The 14903-nt window shown below is 33.5% G+C and overlaps 1 protein-coding gene across 5 annotated transcripts in view; it reads left to right on the top strand.

Annotated features, from left to right (window-relative positions):
• TAX1BP1 (Tax1 binding protein 1) overlaps positions 1–14903 on the top strand; it is a 64970-nt gene that overhangs the window by 21204 nt on the left and 28863 nt on the right. For all 5 annotated transcript variants that reach the window (XM_085307540.1, XM_085307541.1, XM_085307539.1 and 2 more), the window contains exons 4-7: positions 625–812; positions 2012–2170; positions 13867–14015; positions 14145–14235. In XM_085307540.1, coding sequence (XP_085163666.1) covers positions 625–812; positions 2012–2170; positions 13867–14015; positions 14145–14235 — 587 coding nt within the window. The remainder of the gene's footprint in view (positions 1–624; positions 813–2011; positions 2171–13866; positions 14016–14144; positions 14236–14903) is intronic.

The following is a 14903-nucleotide window of genomic DNA, read 5'->3' as shown; positions in this document are numbered from 1 at the left end:
ACAAAACTAGAATAAAATGTTTTTTCTCAGTTTCAAAAAATAGTCTTAGTTAAGTCTTTATTTTTCCTTTCCTATCAATACTTGCAGCTCATGAGATCTATTCAAACCTGAACCTGGTAAAATTGCAGACTACTTGTCTGTTTTTGTTTTTTTTTTTTTTTTTTTTTTTTTTAGAATACGTCATTGGGGAGGCCTTTTGCGCAACAGTCCTCTAACAATGCAGTCCCAATCCATGTTCAGAACTTCAGGGCTTCTCATTGCTGATGACTGAATCTACTTCATATACATAGATTCAGCAGCTATTATCTAATGTATTACAAGGTGATGTGTATATATATAGCACCATTTACCCAATATTCTTTTAGGCCTTCATGTCCTATTATAATAATAAAAGCTAGGAGAATGTGTTGAGGGGGAATTAACTATGATGACTTTTAATTAAATGTGATGGCTTTTCCTTCTACTATTTGACAGTTTTTGTGCTTCAGTAAGGTAATGAGTATGAAAGCTATCGTAAGTCATACATAATCTGATAATGTATTTCCAGATGGGGACTTACATAATAAATCTATTTCTGTATGGTTCTGTATGGTTGGTTCTTTAAATGCAAATTTATTTTGATAGGATATTATCTACCAAATGATGATGGAGAATTTTACCAGTTCTGTTATGTGACACACAAAGGAGAGATCCGTGGAGCAAGCACACCTTTTCAGTTTCGTACTTCTTCTCCTGTTGAAGAATTGCTCACTATGGAAGACGAAGGCAACTCTGATATGTTAGTCGTGACTACAAAAGCTGGACTACTTGAGGTTTGATTCACCAATTTTTAAAACGTTACCTATCTCCTTATTTATATGTGCTTTTAGCTTTTTCTTTCATATTTGATAGATGAACCTGCAGGCCACTTCCAGGTTAAATGAGTAAATATTTAAACTAGTTACAGGTACGGTATTGCAGTGAGGATCGGCTGAGAAACCGTAAGAGTTGCTCCTCTGTCCCATCTACACTGGCCAACAAAGTAAATAAGCCCTTGTTTCAAATATAGCTTCCTGTTTGGAGGAGGGAGGAGAAAAAATATTTTTTTGTGTAAAAGGGTGCTCATTGTAAGGCAAAAATAACTAGTATGCTTGTAGTTGTACACAGTTCAGTTTCCAGGACTCTTCAGTTGAATAATTGCAGGTGCCTGAGTGAGTTAGAATGGCTCATTTTCTTAAAGCAGTGTTCTGGCTGTCATTTTTGCTAAATTGATATTGTTAGATTTTATGCTTGCATCCAAAGTCAGGACATTTCCACTTACTTGATATTTCATAGGCTGAAACCTACTTTTTAAAAAATTGATTGTATGAGTTATTTATTGGAAAACTGCTCTGTGCCTTCTCCTTAATCTGCCATCAGATGGTTTATCCTTCTTTCAGTTGCCTTTATGCACAGGTATACAAGTATTTGATTTATAACTTTTAAAATTTAGGAACAAGAGATTTTGTACAGAGATATAGCTGGAATATTTTTGCTTCTCCAGTCTTGGAGTATATGCTCATAGTGCTAAAACCAAAGAAAAAGACTTCCAAACCTTTGTGATTATCCCAGGTTATGTGTCTGTCCTTCCTTCTGGCTATGTATGCATTTGGTATTTTGTGAAATTCCTCAAACATTGTTTTAATGTGTGTGTCTACACTCAGCAGCCTTTTCTCACCAAGCTGTCATCATCTTAATTAGCTCTTCCACAATGTAGTCACTTGGGAACAGTAAAAGCACTTCTCTTAAGGAGGAAAAACTTAAGTATAAATAAAGATGCTACAAAATGTGCTTTCTAATGGTGATGTGGTACTAGTCATTTAAAAAATTAAAAAGAAATCAAAAGTTGGGAAAAAAGAAAGCTAAAATAACTCTAGCCAGAAAATGCACGTTTTGTGCTTCTACTCAAATGTAGGAGTAACTAGTCATCCATTTATTTAATAGGAATCCTGGGAAGAAAAATTATCAAAAAAGAATGTTTTTGTTTTTACAGTTTAAAATTGAAAAAATAATAAAAGAAAAAGAAGAGCTGTTAAAGGTAACTGCTGTTCTGGAAAAGGAAACTGCACAACTCAGAGATCAAGTTGAAAGACTGGAAAAAGAACTTAACCATGAAAAGCAGAGATGTGACCAACTGCAAACAGAGCAAAAGGTTAGTTGTATAACTGATGAAAGCTGATGCATAATGTCTGTAATCCTCCTTTTTTAAGAACCAATTAAACTGGGTGAAAATCAGCTATCAAAAACCCTCAGCAGTTGGATAGACATTTACACTAGAATAGGTCAGTTCCTATTAACCTCCTGCCACTATTCCTTTTATGTCGTAAAATGTTTAAAATATTTAAGGCTTTTGGTACCAGGCTTGGTAAGATAATCGATGACAGCTGTTACCAGATGTTTGACATTTAATTGTGGAATTCGTAGTGGAAAGTAGTTGATAGTTTAAAGTTTGCTTACGATAGTTAAAAATGAAGGAAGACTTTTCAAGTAACGCCCATTAAGAAGTAATTATATAAGAACATACAGTATTGGAGAAGGGGGAAAAAATTTGGTACTGTAAACACACCTTAAGACTTAACAAGGAATGCTACTGCTAGAGCGTAAAAAGAGTAAAAAGTAATTGATTTCTCTAAAGGGCTTCACAAAGATCTGAACATTTTAGAGAGGGGAGGAAAGAAGAGCAAACCTAAAAATAAGCTTACAATGTTAATTGGTATTGGAATATATAGCCAAAACCTGAGCAAGTTTAATTTGGAACTTCTACATATGGTAAGGAGGAAATCTAGTAATATAGTGAAAGGTATAACAAGAGTCAGACTTAATCCATTTTTAAGCTGCTGCTTTTTAAAAAACAACTTTTAAGAGAAGATTAAAAACATATGGGAGGGAGGTGGTGACATGGACCAATTTGAAGTAATAAAGCCTATATAATTTAGCTGTAGACAGCAGTTAATAGGCTATTTCTAAATACTAGTATGTATATGTCAGCAGTTCTGCATGGTACACCTTTAAGAGAAGGGAATTTGTTGTAGGAATTTGAAACTGTTGAAACTTTAGCTTGCTTTTGAACAGTCAGTGGAATGGGTAGATACTAGAACTTTAGGTAAGGGAAAATAAAAGGCTAAATCAGTTTTAAAAGGTTTAAATCTTATAAAAATTATTTTAATTTCAAGAATTTTGAAGGCCAACTTAAATAAGAGTAGAATTCAATCCTTTTAAGTAAGCATTTTGTGAATTTGCTTGATGTTTCAGTTGGGAGCTTGGTGGGTAAAACTGAATGAGCTACATAGACACCTTTTGCTGTTATCTAAGGTTCTCATTTAAAAAGTGTTTGAAAATAAATTGTGAATTCTAATACTTGTTACCTCTACTCATTTTTAAAAACAGCTTGTCAAATTAGATTTTTGACAGCTGGGTAGCAGTATATCATATACAGAGAGACTGTATAAGAACAAAACTGTTCTAATACTTTGCACGTACCTATGAGTTTAGACCCAAGAAACCTCATCTTTAACCTTAAGACACTAAGATTTAGTCATCAAAATTTAGTATCAGGAATATTTTATATTATTGCCTTATATTATGTCCAAATGGTGATGCAGTGTGAAGAACTTCTGTTCATGGCTCAGCTAAGTAAATATGAAGGGGAAGACTAGCCTGAGGCTGATACTACTCTTTACAATACAATAGAAGTTTTCTAATTACTGCAGTGTTTTTTTTTTCCCCCCTCAAATCTTCKCAAATTTGCTTCTTGTAATGTTCCATTCTGTTTTTAACCTTTTGAAAATTTTCAGCTGAGTTGAAACTTTTCTCATTTATCTACATAAGCAGAATATAAATCTTGTGTTGCTATTGAAAATTAAAATTTGATTTCACTAAATCAGGTACAGTAAATTAAAATTCTTGATGAGCAGGTTAATCAAATATGCTTCATACACAGCTTTCTATTCAACCTTTCCAAACCCGATTTTCTATCTTGCTCCTCCTCCTTACCTCCCTTTTCCAGTACTTAAGGTATAGCTGCAGATGAAGGGAATGTATCATTTATCTTTGCTGAGAACAAAAAGATTCCTGAGCAGCAATTATACAGCACTTAATTAAAATAACTGAGTCTTTACTTTCATTGTTTTTTTAAAAAAAGCAGCTAAATTATTCAGGTTCATGTGACATAAATAAATATCATAGCCAATAAATTTTTTAAAAAATGCATTAATTCATCCATTAAAAAAAAACCCATGAAGGATAACCTTGAAATGCTAAGTAATCAAAATATATTTAAATTCTGTATGACAGCATGTGCTTACTGTGAGGTGGACTGTTTTGTCTTAGCCTTTAAGTTAAAGAATGATTGTTCTAAGTACTTCAGTGTTTTTTGTCAGTGCTCTCCTGTTGCATGTGGATAGATTTCTAGTTATGCTCTCAGTTATATTATATAAATAGATAAGAAGTAGAGCTAATTGCTTTAAGACTTTTAAAAAAAATTTAAATTTATTCTACTATAGAACTCCGAATACTTAAAGATTTAGAAAACCTCATTCAATATACTCTAGGGAATGTTAAGTTAATGATAAACAATTATTAAAACAAAATAGTTTAAGCAAATAGAGTATAAACACTAAACTAAATACCATTGCCTTTGTAGTTTAAGAAGCTGTAAGTAGTGGAAATCTTAATTTCTGTTAAAACTAAGCTGCATTCGTAGACAATCTCTTACTACCATTTTTTTTTGCAACTACTTTTTGCGAAGAAATCCACAAATAGTATTCCTTTTATCAAAAAGCCCTATAGAATACAAGACTAGTGCATATATTGTATTTAAAAAGCAGAATTGGTATAAGTGAAGGACATGGGTATTTATGTATAGATATATTTTATTATATGTGAATGAAAAGCTGTTTATACTGCTGGTGTGTTAGCAACCGCTATTTATTATTAGCACTTTTGTGCTGATAAAGAGGTCCTGGAGTCATAAACCCTTCCATATTAAATACCAGGCAAATTTTTTTCGCACTTCTTGGAAAACTTACTCATAATTTCTTCTAGAYAAATAATGCGAATGTATCTTTGGCTTTTGATTAAGCTACCCAGTATTTTTATAACTAAATTTAACAAATTTTGGATTGTGTGGCAAGGAGTCATAATAGATGAGTAAATTATCTTACTGCAGCACAATGTAGCAAATACAGCTTATGTTCTTGATATACAAGCTCCAAGTTCATAATATGAAAATTTTGTTAATACTTTAATAAATTCACACCTTGTATTCATGTTTGTTTATGCTTTTAGGATGCTTTTTCTTACGGACTTTTTTTTCTTTTTATCAATTCTTTGTTTTTGCAAATAGTTAGAATGAAATGTAGAAGCATGGGTTTCCTGATGCAGATAGCCATTGACAGACACAGCTGTATCCAAGTTACTATTTCCCTCCCACATTTTCTTCTTTCCCCCCACCAAACTGCTGGCATAGAGTTCTGGGCAGTAGAAGTTTCATCTTCTGTCTCTGCTTTGTGACTATTTGCAGTGCTTTGTAAGTAGTTCTTTCAGGCTGTTTGGGGCTCTCATTAGGAAGAAGCAAGCTGAAAGTAAGTGGTGCCCCCCCCGACGATAGTGTAACTAAGTTAAATGTATTCAGGTTTAACAGTCAGAGGTTTCACGTTTAGGTATTGGACTATATGCATAAAATATGTTTATGATGATACAAAGATTCTCATTTCTCTACTTCAAAAACAATTGAGTCCTTGTATTTATATGTATCCCTTCAGACTAGGGGCAACTGCCATGACAAACTAGAGATTTTGGTTTGCTAGTAGTGTTGTTGCTATTTAGGAGACATGCAGTTTTTTGTTGCTCTCACAAGATTTCCATCTCACTTCCTGCCAAAAATAGAGTAAGGAACAAATGAATTCAGGAAAGCAGTGTTTCTGCAACCCTAACAGTGTATTACTACTTCAAGTCGTACATGTTTCAGTATTTGAAGCCACTTTTTGTCTCTAAAGGTTTTGATCTGCTACGGTGTTTTTAATTTTGTCAGGCTTAGGTAGATATCTGTATTTTTGTTTGTATTTTGCTCTCTACCTTCATGATTTTACAGGCATGGTTTGCTCAGGTTGTCATCACAATCATCACAGAAAATGAGTATTTGTAAGACTCTGCTCTGTGCTAACCAGTGTTTGTGCTCAGGGGGAGCATGCCCTTCTGCCCCATTACTGCTTTTCATACAAAGTTCCTGGCTCTGTGCTGGAAGTGGATAGGCACAAGAGGAGGCACTTGGCTGTTTTGGCAATTTCATTGGTCTAAATTCTTTATATAGAAAAGGTGATGAACTTTATGTGTATATACCACAGCATACAGAGCACTCTTTGGGAAACTTTACATGTTTCAAGTGGAGACCTGATGTGTTTGTGTTTTCTTTCAATAGATCACAGATGCACAAAGCAGTATGGATTTTTACGTAATATTCTGACAGATAATTCATACAATTTGCATGTTATGGTTATTACCATTACATTCTAATAAAATAAGCTTAGGGTACAGCAGAACTTGGGACAAACCTTCCATCTCTTAAGTTTTAGGTTGATCTTTTCCTCTTCTCTTGCTGTAGGCCTAATATGTAGTGATTTTGACAACAGCTTATGGCAAGAATAGAATCATAACCTTCAGAGCTGGATTCTGGCATGTGAAGTCTTTGCCTTTCTCCCTTCTCTCTTCCTGCCCCWTCCCCTCCATACACACCCCTTTTGAGTCTCCTGGAAAGAGCTTTGTGTACTGTTATAAAAAAGCATGATGTTCCTTTGCAGAATTTTTTATGCCAATTTAACCGTGCCTTGGCATCCTCCCCATGCTGTGAAGCTAGATTGCACAAAATGTAAAGGTTTACCTTACCTGCTACTATTCTGTGTGGGAGTTAAGAGTAAATATGAAGGTATTGGAAGTATTTCAGAAATGTCTCCTCTTTTCCATTAGTATTTGAGTTCATTTTTTGCTGGGATGATATTCTTTGATATGTTTGCTTTTTGGAGTGGTTGTTGTATATACGGTTTGCAACTCTACTAATATAACAGTATTATCTTAACCGTGTAGTCATTTATTACAATTATTTTAATTAAGGAGATGCCATATAGTACACAGTCACCAAAAGTGTTCTGAATTGTTTTCAACCTTTAAACTCCTTTTTGCTTGTTTCCTACTGAGATCACTGATATATACTTAAGTATGTCAATCACTGGGGGATTTATTAGGCTTATGTAACTTAATTCTTTTATGTGAAAATGTATTTTTGTTTTGGAAAAGTTGAAGAAAATAGAATGCAAAATAACACTTAAATTTATATTTGCATATATATATTGAAAATACCTGTATAGTTGTTACATAATTTATAAATATGTGTAATTTTATACACAGTATTATGAGTATATATTATCAGTGTATGTAAATATAAAGAATATACATTTTTAGTCTTTGTGTACCAATTTTACAGTGGGTACTTAAACCATATGTAAGAAAAACATACTGTAATCATTGTATCAGTCTTTCATCCATTTGCTCTTTTGACACTGCTGCTGTTGAATTTTGTAACTACAGGTTTTATAAGTCTGTAGAGGGAGCAGAGCTTGCAAATCTGATTCTTTTGCAATCTGTTGTCTCCCTCTAGTGGGCAGAAAATGCTTCCGAATTGGTATCTATAATGTTACAGTGTGGTTTTCTTAAATGTTTAGCTTAGGTCTGAAGGAGCAGGCTTACAGACTAACTGTTCATTCTTTGGTCCTGTAGGTATTTGGATAGTGTTTCCATATGCATGATGTTGGCATAAATTGAGGCAGAAATTAATTTACTGGCTTAATAAATTTGTATCTGCAGTACAAGCTACCAAGTTCAGACTATGTGCAAAAAAGTAAATGAATCAAGCAATTTTTCCCTGCTTTTTAAAATCAAGATGTGGAGTATTTTGTTTGTGTAGTGCATATCCTAAAAATGATAGGTCAGGGTGGTGTTCTTTTTTCTTCCTTTTTTTTTTCTTTTTTTAACATGGGGAATATAAAAATGATAGTGATTTAAAAACACGAATGGAAATTTGGTTACTTGTGCTGGCACCAGCAATTACAGCACCGCTAGATTCTGTAAACATCTCATGAAGAAAAAATCCGGTTTTACTGTTTTAGTGACTGCTTTTTTAATTTATTTATATTTTATGACACTCCTTGCATTGATTTAGTGAAATCTATTTCACTGGATAGACAGACCTACCTATTTGGGATATTATAAAGTGTTTTGGATAAGCATGCTGCTTGCACTTTAGTTCAAATTATTCATGGGAATGACCGTTTGCAGAAGTGATAGTATTCTGTGGGAATTATAAGAAATTTTGAGAGATTTACATCTTGGAATGCAAACACTTACTACAAAAATCATAGTAAGTGTGTCTATAAATGTGTGGTATTATCTACCCTCTTCAGAAAATTTACATGTCTGTAGCATTTATGACACCAAAAGATGATTGATGATACTTAGATGAACATTTGCAGAGTTGAGCCTTAAGTTTGAAGAGAGGCACATAGTATGTATTCTGTTTAACAGTATCAGTTGAATAGATTAACATATTTAAATTACTACTGTTTTATTAATTTTTGGAATACTAATTACCAGTTCCAAAATCATGAAGATTAAGCTCTGTTTTCATTATGTACTCTTTTCAGCATCTGTAGATGCACTCTTTCCTGTGTAGATATCTTTCAAAGTTATATCTACTTTTTTTGTGGAAAATGATGACCTGTGTTTACTGTTGAAAGGAGAGGCTTTATTCTTAGGCTCTTGTACCATAATCAAAACATCCTTACATTCAAAACAATACTTTTTTTAAAGGCTTATGTAGTGACTTCAAGGCCAGAACTACCTTTTCTGCCAGGTGCTGTGGCTTTTTCCACCTCATCCATTTAAATGTCATAAATATGGGCTGTCATGAAACACAGTAAGTGTTGGACTAGGATACTGTGTGTGGATGTGGTGTGTGCTTTTAAAGCAGTATTTATGTTGCTGATCAGGGTCATGAAGAAAAAAGCTTAATGTCATTGAGTTTACTGGGGATTGGTTTACTGCTTTACTTTGATTAAATTTTGTTTTGGAGAGGAAAAATTACTGCTGGAGTTTTGCTTTCAGAACATTTAGGTGTTGCATCATAAGGATATTCAGTTAAATCTTGCAGTGGCTGTGATGGTAGTGTTGTGCTYGTTGTCTGTCCCCGTAGGTCCTGTAACAGTCTGGTATCAGCCAGGTGTGTTACGTATTTCTGTTGGAGCTGGTATGATGTCGGTGGGATAAACAAAAGGGTTGTGTAGGTGGTTCAGCTAGATCCCCTGAGTTCTCTACAGTGTATGAAGCAAAATAGTTCCCTTGGCTGCTGGAGGACTATCTTACAGTTGAGTTTATTTTACAGTCTTTATCTCAGTGGAACCCTGATATTTTTTTCTTTAGTTGTTTGGCAATGTTCTTGAAATATGCGTTAGTTTTATGATTTCTATGCTCTGTTAAAAGGTACTGAAATCTTGTGGTGGAGCATCGAGGTGAACATTACTGAGCGGGAGGTAGACTTACAAGTGAGAAGCCATAGGATCAAAGAAATCGGCCTATACATTGGTCATAGATTTCATGTGGGATATTAATGCACACTGTAGTTTCTATCCAATTTGGTTGCAGACTTCCTACCGTTACTGGTATGGAGGCTTTGAGACTTAAATATCATTAGTCTGGCATGGCGTGATCTTCGTATATTCTTTAGATAAAGCTATCGTTATAAGCTCTAAGAGGTTTCAGTCAAAGTATTTTGGATTAGATTTTGCATAGCTAAAGCCACTGATAAGTGTGTGTTTGTTCGTTTGCTTTTGTTTAAAAGGCCTATTCTTGAATTAAAAACTTGGTTCTTTCAGCAGCTTAGTGTAATACACCATAAATAAATAAATCACATTATGTATAATGGCAGTGCTTTTGGGGAGCTGTGTTTCATATGATTACAGTAAGATTCTGTTAGGAAAACATTCTTAAATCTTTTCTATTTTTAGAATAATAAAAAGATTTCAATGCCTTATCTTTCCTCCCACTCTCCATTTGAAAGCACATGGAACTTTTTAAATTGGCATTTTGATTCTGGGAAAACAAATTCTCCTGACAACTACCTTAAATTTCTTTATTACGTTTCATTAGTGAGGCTACTAAAAATTACAGGATTTGTTATTTTGGGAGCTTTTGTTTTGCAGTAGTGAAGCTGATTAAAGTAATTTCTGGCTTCTTATTCTAGTCCATGCTAAGTAGTTTGATTTCCTCACTCTGTCCATAGTGCTTTTACAACTGTTAGTGGGTACTGCGTTTGTAACCTAGATAAAAGAAGTGATCCAAAGTAAAAATAATGTTAAAATTGTCAGATTTTTTTTTAGAACTAGATCATTAAAATGATCTATACTCCTACTGTACTCTTCTTTCTGTTACGAGAGTAGAAAAAAGTAGTATAATGAATATAAAATATTACATATATAAAATATTATATGTATATATAGAATATATATATCATACCAGGTAGATTAAATCGCTGTTTACTTAATTTCTCATAATTATCTTTTCTGTGTAATACAGGTTGTACATGTAGTTAGTGTGGTTTTTATAGTCTTCCACTTTTGACTCCTAAAATATAGTCCCCTGTACAAATAAAATAGTCTAAGAGCATTCATTTTAAATTTTACAGGCTCTGGAACCAGAGCGTAAGAGACTAGGATTGCAGCATCTAAATTGAATTGCTAAAAATGCTGTAGAATAACAAGTCGTTCCTAAAAAATAATCCTTTTTCTTTCAAAACTGTAGGCTTTATTTGTATCTAAACAAGTTTATTAGGTGAGAATCTGTTAAGTATGGAATTTTTACATTTTAGTACCATGTCCCTTTAGAATAACTAGCAAAGCAGCATCAATTGTAATGCAGTTTGTGGAGTGTATTTTTTCAGGCTATTAATTCCTTTTAATATATGTTACCTTTGGCAGGCTGTTTGAACTATTTGTACAGTTTTGTATATGTAATGTATCAGATTAAATTCTTTTGAAGGCACTTGGGTTACAACAGCCACAGTTAGGCCAAAGTGGTGTTTAGAGAAAACACAGATATGCATTGAAATAGACTTTTTACTATACTACTTTCAAAACAGGGGCAAATAATTAGTCTCCCTTGCACAGGGGAAGGGCAAGCAGTTATAATATGTGTTACTGCTAGTTATATGGCAAGTTTTACTTGGAATACTGGCTTCAATTAAAATACATTGCGTTCTCTACACCACAGTAATGCATTTTTGGTTGCAGGAAACTGACAGCTCTTCAAAAATAAAAACCTTTCAGAAATTGTATCTTCTGCTCCAACACTGTTTTCAACAAAGTAGGCATTCGTGATGCCTTTCTTCTCAGAATTCTTTATTACCTACTTTAAACACTAGCAATTCTGAGAAGTCTGTACAGCAATTTTGAGTTCAAACAGTTGGAATGGATTAATTGTCTTTCAAGTAGTATATGTAACAAAAATTAAAATCTGTATGGTGTGCTAGTGTCAAGTTTAAGAAGTAGTGGAGATATCAGATCAGTTATTTGCCACCCTCACAATTCCCCTACCAAAAAATAAATCATATTGCCCAAACTTCTGTTTAGCTGTTTGTAAAAGCAGAGCTTAATTACACTTACTAACAGCATATTTTTGACAATTAATGAGTAAAAACAGCCCTCATTATATTTTATTGTTAGTTAAGTTAGAATCTGGCCAGTAGGGTTCTCCATGAATTCTGGTTAATATTTTTCTCGTGATGTAACAGTATAGTTTTATTGCCTCAGGGCATTAAGCTTTGTTTAAAAATGAATAGGTGAACTAATGCTTTTATCTTCCAAATGTAAAGTAAAAAGACAACTTGTACCTTTAGCGTCTGCACACATACTGTAGGTCATGCTGTAGTCACGTTGGTCAGTCTGTCTTCACCTTGTTTACGCTTCGATTCGTGCAACTGTCATGATTGATATTAAGTTGAACTTTACTGAATTTTGACATCAAAAGTAGTAACATATTTTCTTGTTATGTGTGCTCCACTCTAGTATTTTTAACTTTTTTCCTCAACAAAATAGCATTATATTAAAATAATATTTTTTCAGAGTTATTTAAGATGACCAGTGATTTTTACTGTGATGGAAATGACGTTTAACTGTCCACTGCCCAGAATGCGATGGACATTACTGCAGTAAGAATAATGAATGTTGTAGTCACAGTAGCTTTATATCTGTCATCTTTCCAACAAAGTCATATTGGAAAGGAAGTCAATGTTGGGTTTTTTTGGCCTTCTGGGATGAGAAGATTGCCTCGGTGGATGAGCAGTGAGGGGAGAGCAGTGGCTGTTTTTTGTTTTTTTTTTTTTTTTTTGTTTTTTTTTTTTTTTTTTTTTTTACCTTGACCTTAGAAAGGCTTTTGACATCATCTCCTTTAACGTACTCACAGACAGACTGACGGAGAGTTGTTAGTGGTTAGTAAGGTGGATTGAAAACTGACTGAACTGAGGATTGCAGTCAGTCAGCTAGACAGTCCATGCTTAGTTTGCAGAAAGAAGGCCAAAAAACTTGAAAGTTATCTTTCTTTATCTCACACTCTGAAGTATTTGGAAATCTCTGTGTAACAGAATGTTTATGCCAAAACAGAAACTGCTTGTTGAGCCTCTTTGCATTGTACACTTACTGTTTTTCAGTGTAGGTCTAAATCTGTAGCCTCTACAGTTTGGATTTGCAAACGATCTTTTCATTTAAAGAACCTCTTTCCCAACTCTCTCCTGTGTCTCTGGCATCCTCTTTGGTCTTTTTAGTAGTAGGCCATTCTAGATCACTTTCCATATTTTTTTTACTCCTTTCGTTCCTCATTAGAAAAACTAGAGTGAAACCTGTGGCAATGAAGAACAGTATTTTTAGTACACTTTAACAGTAGGAAGAGTTGACATGTTAATTTCCATTTATTCTTTTTTCTACCCTCCCCCATAGTACCTATGCTTCAGACTGAACAAGAATGAGTCCAGTTTTTAGAAGATATTCTTGTCTAATTCAAATGTAATTTTTCTGTTCAGAATTTCAGAATGCATCTTCCTCTTATATCTTGACTGCTTATCCTTTTAGTCTTTAGTTACATATTTTTTATTTCTCTAGTGCTCTTTTAGGATAAAGCCCACATTGTAGATAATTGGCATTGTTCAAAGATGAAAAAAATCGGTATACATAGCATGTTTAGTATATTTTTATACTATATTGGCGGTTTGAAAAGGGCTTTTCATTCATTTTAGAGAAGAGAGGAAACCTAAGGACTATCTTTCTTGTAATGTAGCTTTTCATATGCTCTGAAGTGAAAGCAGTGAGTAATGTAAAGCGTTTTCTACTTTTCTAAATATATTTAAAATATTTTAATTGTATAAACATGATACTGTCTACACTAAATGTTCAAATCCATGTGTGAATGCTATTCTGCCTGTTATATTAATGGATAGTTTAGAATACAAGCATGATTCCAGAGTGTACGTATTGTAATCTTTTGTCTTATAGTAAACTTACAGGTATTACTGAAAAAATACAGAAACGATACACATAGTATTTATGTGCAAGATACTTCTTAAAACTTGAAAGAACTGATGATGTGTTTGTGAAATGTTCCTTGATATTAGGAATAAAATATACAGTGACTTTTATTTTTGCATATAACCTAGAAATAAGTAGTATTTCTATATTTTAGTGTTAATTCAAATAACATTTGATAGTTCTAAAGATGGGCATTCTTAAATGACATGTATTTGCAATTTTTTTTAAGAATAATATTCAAGCATCTGAAACTCTTAAGACTGAAAATGATGATCTGAAGAAGAAGCATGATGAGGCTGCTTCAAAAGTTCTGCAGCTTGAAGAAGATATCATGACTGTTACCCAAAAAGCAATTGCAAAAGAAACAGAGTTAGACAGGTATTTAGTTATTTGTCTTTTACTTTCTGTGTTTTTCTTTCCACAGGTGTTCTTTTAAACTACACACTTAATATATGAATTATTTTTCTTTGTTAATAATTCCATACTATAAACTTGTTTGCTTCTTAGTCTGAAGGACAAACTGAAGAAAATAATGCTTGAGAAGGAGCAACTTGAATGTGCGTTAAAGACAGAAAAGGATGAAAAAGAACTTTATAAGGTAATTTATTCCTTTTCCCTGTATACACTGAAATGAAGTGGCTTGAAATAAGGATAATAACATTTTGTAGAGAAGTATGATAAATTGGATGTTGAGGAAGAAAGGAAATGGGTCATTTCTGCGAACACATTTTAAAGACAGTTATAAATGCTCCTGGATAAAAATGGATGAGGAAAATAGCATTTAAATTTCTCCAAGGATATAAAAATGTCCATACGAAGGAGGATGCATAACCAGCTTATTAAAATGCAAGCGCAGTAACCTAAAATAATAGATGCTAGTGAGGTGGTTCTTTAATTCTACAATGCATCACCTGGTAATTGATTGTCTTAACATAGCTATGAAAAAGTAAATTACTTTCTACTATTGTAAGTTTTTTCTCAAGAATGTTTTCCAGATCCTTATTCTTGAGTCTGGTGCATAACTGAAACTCTAGCAGGATCTATGTTGCATTTTTTTTTCCTTCACTAGGGTAGCAGACTCCTTTTGCTGCTATTAGGAAACAGCCATAGTATAAAAATAGTCTTGCAAATAGTCTTGAAGTCTTGAACTTTGGGCTAGTTGAAGTGAGCTGACGAAACCATTCTGAGTACAACAAACATGTATATTTAATTTTTATATTGACCTGTTGCACTCCCTGTCTAAGTTGATGTGACCCTCTGCTTAGA

This window comes from Rhea americana, unplaced genomic scaffold (assembly GCF_003343005.1).
Source record: "Rhea americana isolate MKP2758 unplaced genomic scaffold, rheAme1 scaffold_26, whole genome shotgun sequence".
Classification (NCBI taxonomy): domain Eukaryota; kingdom Metazoa; phylum Chordata; class Aves; order Rheiformes; family Rheidae; genus Rhea; species Rhea americana.
The sequence above is the reverse complement of the archived record's forward strand: the minus strand, read 5'-3'. Positions and strand labels throughout refer to the sequence as shown.